This window comes from Aethalodelphis obliquidens, unplaced genomic scaffold, assembly GCF_003676395.1.
Source record: "Aethalodelphis obliquidens isolate GAN/ISIS:26980383/991018 unplaced genomic scaffold, ASM367639v1 scaffold1, whole genome shotgun sequence".
NCBI classification, from domain to species: domain Eukaryota; kingdom Metazoa; phylum Chordata; class Mammalia; order Artiodactyla; family Delphinidae; genus Aethalodelphis; species Aethalodelphis obliquidens.
In genome coordinates this window covers 56,056,406-56,062,388 of record NW_020837945.1, presented here as the reverse complement: position 1 = coordinate 56,062,388, position 5,983 = coordinate 56,056,406, and the positions used below count along the sequence as shown (strand labels likewise).

The 5,983-nt window shown below is 41.3% G+C and overlaps 1 protein-coding gene across 1 annotated transcript in view; it reads left to right on the top strand.

Annotated features, from left to right (window-relative positions):
• The first annotated feature begins 4,544 nt into the window (after nucleotides 1–4,544).
• Nucleotides 4,545–5,983, top strand: part of DPPA4 (developmental pluripotency associated 4) — a 6,893-nt gene continuing 5,454 nt past the window's right edge. The window contains exon 1 of the mRNA XM_027104372.1: nucleotides 4,545–4,568. Coding sequence (XP_026960173.1) covers nucleotides 4,545–4,568 — 24 coding nt within the window. The remainder of the gene's footprint in view (nucleotides 4,569–5,983) is intronic.

Here is a 5,983-nt window from a genome sequence, read left to right as displayed (position 1 = left end):
GCTCGCACGGGCCGGGCGCCGGGGGCGGGGGCCCCAGCCCCCGGGGCCCGGGGCCCCCACAAGGAAAGAGAAAAAAAAAAAGAAACCCGAGAGCCAAAAAAAAAAAAAAAAAAAAAAAAAAAAAAAAGCTTTTGAAGATGTCCTCAATAACATATTTGAAATAAACCAGGCACACAGAACTGCTGTGGTAATAGTACAAGTAGTGGTCTCCACACGGAAGCTCCAGAGAAAGGATGTGAATTGAAGCTGGAATAGAGCTCAAGAGCCTCTTGTCAATCCTTGTGGCCTCACTCAGAGCTGCATCAGCCTGGAGAAAGTGGCAACTTTTTTCTAACTGGTCCACTTGAGTGGATACTTTTTTGCAATTTGTCAGCTCCAAAGTGTTATCCTTTTCAGATGTATACTAAATTTCATAAGTGCTGATAATGGCCCTAGGACACACAATTACTTTGGCACTTAGCACATACAGGAAGATCAGAAGCTAGAAACCTAATAATTGAGTAATGATTCTCCTGGAGCAGTTAATTGGGAGGAGAGAGGGGAAGAAAAAGGAGAACATATGAGGTGAGATTGTCAAGGAATGTTATTGTTCTATGCAAACATTTCAGTATTTATGTATAATCACTGGGACAGATCTATAAGGTCTGAAGCTTATACAACTTTGGAGTTCCCTTTTTAAGAAAAAGAATATAAAATTATGAATGCACAATTGCTAGAGCCCTCACAGGAACTTGGGATGGGCCAGTGAAAGTCAGGTACTCAAAGCTTAAACTTTAGTAGTTTCATGGTAAATCTGCCCTGATTAGCACAATGCGTCCCGTTCTTTAAAGCAGGTGCCAAAGAAAACTAGGTATATAATTCACACCATTAGGTTTGTTCACATTTTGGGAACTTCTTCTACTGTGAAGAAATTAAGGACCCAAACCACCTTTTTGTTACTAGTGCCTAAGACACAAAGAAAGGAAGGCAGAAAGGAAGGAGGGAAGTTGGGAGAGAGAGAGTTTATAAAGAGACAGGTTTGTTTTTTTTTTTAATTTCATTATCAGCTCTATCAGCTCCCTCCAACTTTTCCCTTTTTAAACCAAAGTTATTAACAAAGCTGATGGCCTACTGTACTGTTTAGATTTACTTCTAAATGACCGACCTGTTTCTTAAAATAAAATAACCTAATAAAGAGCAATCATTTCCCACTATAAGGGATACTATTTAAAAGGTACATTGTCATAAATTAGGTGTGTCAAGTTCCAGTGTACTTGTAAAAGTACCAGTCTCTTGGATACGGAGAAAGAGGGGTTCTCATACACTTTTAAATTGGTAAAATCTCTCTGCGTATGAATTGAGTTATGCATACATTTTAAATAAGCCTAAGTTTGGACACAGCGCTTCTAGGAATACACAGTGCAGAAAGATTCAGGCAAATTCTCCAACCAGCCTCCACAGTCACACCTCCCACAAAACCTCTTTATCCCATCAAATATGAAATGGTGGTCATGTATGATATAATCCTGTTTCATCTAGTGTCAATGCAGATTAATGGCTTTTTAAACATCATTGCCTCCAGGTAAACAACTATAGGCCTCATTGACTCAGCTCATTTTATTCAATCAAAATTTGGGGGGAAGAGAAAATACACATAAAAACAAAGACAAAAGAAAACCTGGCAGAAATACCCCCATATCTCTCAAATCTGTCTTCCTTTCCAACATGCTAATAATAGAAACATTTAACACTGATCCAACACGTGCTGTGCCAGACACCATATATTGGGACATGTGAGAGCCCACTCCACTCTCCCACAACCCTTTGAGCAAGGGGTATCATTTTCATCACCCCCATTTTACAAGTGAAGAAAGGGAAAGACCTAGAGGTGTTAAATAACTTGGCCAAGATCACACAGCTAGAAGAGGAGAGGTTGAGGTTCAAATGCAGTCTGGCTTTGGAGTCTGCTTTTTTTAGTTCCCTGACCAGGAATTGAACCCGTGCCCCCTGCACTGGGAGCAGAGAGTCTTAACCACTGGACCGCCAGGGAAGTCCCTGGAGTCTGTTTTCTTAACTACAACTCTACATCACCACCCACTCACAAGTTTTCACAGGCCTAAAAATGCCTCAGTGGCCTCCTAACTCATCTTCCAGTGTCTGTGCTGATTCATCTCCACTTTTCTCCTAACTGCAGTTGAGAGACCTTTAACGTATGCTCATCAGAGTTCACTCACCCCCATCCCATCCCCACTGCCACCTTGAACTTTTCAATAGCTTTCCATTGCTCTTAGCCTACAGATCAAAAGGCCAAACTATCGAGACTCAATTTACACTGTCCTCCTCCCCCTCAGAACAGAGCAGGGCTGATCCCTCCCCACCTTCCTCTATTCAGTTAGGTAGCTCACCTGGTCCTTCAGATCTGCTACTTTCTTGACTTCCTCCATGAAGTCTAAACCCCTGTTGCAGGCTGCCAAATGTAGGAAATTTCCTCCTTTTCAAGGGTCATAATTGAATAGTTTACATTTGTTTGGATAATACATATGTATATATAAGATAAAAAGATATTTGGATTTTTACTTCATTCAATAATTCAATAGTATTAATTATGCTCAAATATTTTAAATTGTACTAATCCTCTTTATATTGAATATATAGGACATTATTTAACCCATTTTTTTTTTTGAATGGTTGGTGCAATTCTTTTTTTTTGTCTTTGTTTTTATTTTTTGGCCATGCCGTGCAGCTTGTGGGATCTTAGTTCCCCGACCGGGTATCGAACCAGGGAACACGGCAGTGAAAGCCTGCGTCTTAATCACTGGACCACTGGGGAATTCCAGGTGCAATTCTTTTAGAATTGTGTTTCTCCAAATAGCGGTTGGCCTAAGAATTTCTAAATTATAATCTCAACACACACTCCCATCTATTAACATACAAATCACGGATTATATCTTGCCCAGGATTAGGTATCTCTTAATTTAGAACTCAGTAATGTTACCTTCAATTACACTGCGAAAAGGAAGATGATTCAATGAAATACCTGAATCAGCCAAACCTAAACTTGATTTCTGGTTCTTTCACTTACTGTGCCAAGCAGGTTACCAACACAATCTTATACACACTTTTGTCATCTATGAAATGGAGAACAATAAAATAATGGCTGTGTGGGACTTCCCTGGTGGTCCAGTGGTTAAGACTCCATGCTTCCACTGCAGGGGGCATGGGTTTGATCCCTGGTCGGGGAACTAAGATCTCGCAAGCCGTGTGGCATGGCCAAGAAAAAAAATTAATAATGATGAAAATAATAATAATAGCTGTGAACCTTTAAACCCAGAATTAGTACAAAACAAATACTCAATGGACTTTAAAAAAAAATTTTATTTTATTTTTGGCTGCGTTGGGTCTTCATTGCTGTGCACGGGCTTTCTCTAGTTGCAGTGAGAAGGAGCTAGGCTTCGTTGCGGTGCGCAGGCTTCTCATTGTGGTGGCTTCGCTTGTTGTGGAGCTAGGGCTCTAGGCACGCAGGCTTCAGTAGTTGTGGTGCACGGTCTCAGTAGTTGTGGTGCACAGACTTAGTTGTTCCACAGCATGTGGCGTCTTCCCAAACTAGGGCTCAAACCCGTGTCCGCTACATTGGCAGGTAGATTCTCAACCACTGAGCCACCAGGGAAGTCCCTCAATGGACTTTTTTTTTTTTTTAAGATATTGGGGGTAGGAATTTATTAATTAATTAATTTATTTTGGCTGTGTTGGGTTTTCATTTCTGTGCGAGGGCTTTCTCTAGTTGTGGCAAGCGGGGGCCACTCTTCATCACGGTGCGCAGGCCTCTCACTATCGCGGCCTCTCTTGTTGTGGAGCACAGGCTCCAGACACGCAGGCTCAGTAGTTGTAGCTCATGGGCCTAGTTGCTCCGTGGCATGTGGGATCCTCACCAGGGCTCGAACCCGTGTCCCCTGCATTAACAGGCAGATTCTCAACCACTGCGCCACCAGGGAAGCCCCCTCAATGGACTTTTAAAACTTTTATTATTGTTAGTTGTTGGCAGATGGGAAGGTTCTAATTATTAGTACTGATGGAAAACTGAAGTTTTAATAAGTTGAGTAACTTGCTTAAGAAATGAAACGTATATGGTACAAGAAAACAGTTTTGCTTTCTTCAAGCCACTGGTTTGGCCCAGAATTCTGTTGTTTCCACAAGTTTCATCATTAAATCCTGTCACACATCCCTTCAGAAGTCTCTAGCAACTTTTCTTTTTCCCTTGGAATTTTTCTGAAGGAATTTTCAACTTCCCAATGTCTCCGGAACCACACCCTGAGTAATAACGTTAAAAAAAACTCACAGGAAAGGGCCCGGAATGTTATTATGTATTCATTCATACAATAGTCACTCATGAATAAGAAAGTGTGCAAGCTTAGCTTTCACGGGTTGTGGGGGAAGGAACAGAGGGGAGGAGAAAAGGAAAAGTGCTTACCGGCGCCGGAAGAAGGAGGAGCCTTTAAAAGAGCAACCTTGGGCCAGGGGCCATTTCAGAAGTAAGGAGAGTATCATCAAGCTTGAGATTTCTGATCATGGAGAGTGCAAAGAACAAGGAGGTAAGTACAATCTGCACGGGTTTGCTTTTGTCTGTCTTTGTCAATCTTCGTGTTTCTCTTTCTCTTGGGCACACTTACTCGCTCTTTTGAGGAGAAAAGAAGGTCCCTTAGAATTTCCTTCCCTTCACTTGTTGGAAAAAAAAATCAAGTCCCTGGATATAATTGCTCCCTGGTATACTGAACCAGATCCTTTAATTTTGCTTCTACAGACACAGGTTCGAGACCAAAATTGCTGCGTCTGGATTCATCTTTTCTTAGGGTTGTTAGGGCCAAGGAACAATGGGAAACCAGACGTATTGAGGAACACTGAGGACAGCAACTAAAGTCAGACAGGCTGTGGGGCTTTGTTGAGAAAAATTGAATCCCTCTGCCGGTGCAGCCTGACCGCTCTCCGGGTCTCTTTCCTAGAGCTAGGTCATTTTTTGCCCTCCCAATTTTAACTAAGACTTTTGGGAGGCCCCAAAGTGAGTGAGGTACAAAGTGCACTTTGTGTAAGTGTTATGCCAATGTGAGATTTGAATATGAATGTAAACCTGCTATAGAGATGTAAAAATGTAATTCGTACTCCCTTCTTGGAGGTGATAGGAATTAGATTTGGAAGCAAATCTGGGATTTAGTATTGACTTGGGGTTTAATTTCTATCGCAAGTGTCTACCTGTGTGCCCTTAGTTATGTAACCTCTGAGCCTCAGCTTCTGCATCTGAAAAACAAAATAATAGATTGTTGCTGGATTGATGTGGGGATTAAAAGAAGGAAAATAAGGAGTCTGTGGTGTGGAACAATGCCTGATGGAAACTATAGTCTCAAAAAATGTTGTTTCTTTGTATCAAACAGCTTTATTCTCACTGTTCTCTTGTTTCTTTTGAATTAACCAATATTTATTGAGTGCCTACAACCAGAGGGAAAGGAATTCTACCCTTGGGGAGTTTATAATCAAATGGAGTAACAGTCATGGATCAAATCACACAAGCAAATGTAAAACTGCAACTGACAAGTGGTAGGAATGTGGCAATGGTGCAGTAGATTTGTACTGGTCTATAAAGTGGAGAAAAGGTTACCAGCTGAACTAACACTTGAAGTGAGATTCTGAAAGCGGATTAAGGGTTTAAGAACATGAATATAAGGGAAGGTTGTGTGTGTGGAGCTGAGTGATATCCTTTCAGGCAAAGTAACTAGGTTGGAAAGGAAAGTAGTTTTGTGGCAGTACCTTGGGGCAATAGTATGGGAAAGGTTTATCTGGAAGAGGTAAATGGGAGGGAGGGGGGGATGGGGAAAGAGGGGAAAAAAAACCTTCCAGGTGAGGGATAATGGATATTGTGGGTGATGTAAGGGCTTTCTCCAAAGCAGAGGCTAGTTTCTTCTATGAATTTTGTTTATATATATATATATATATATATATATATATATATATTTTT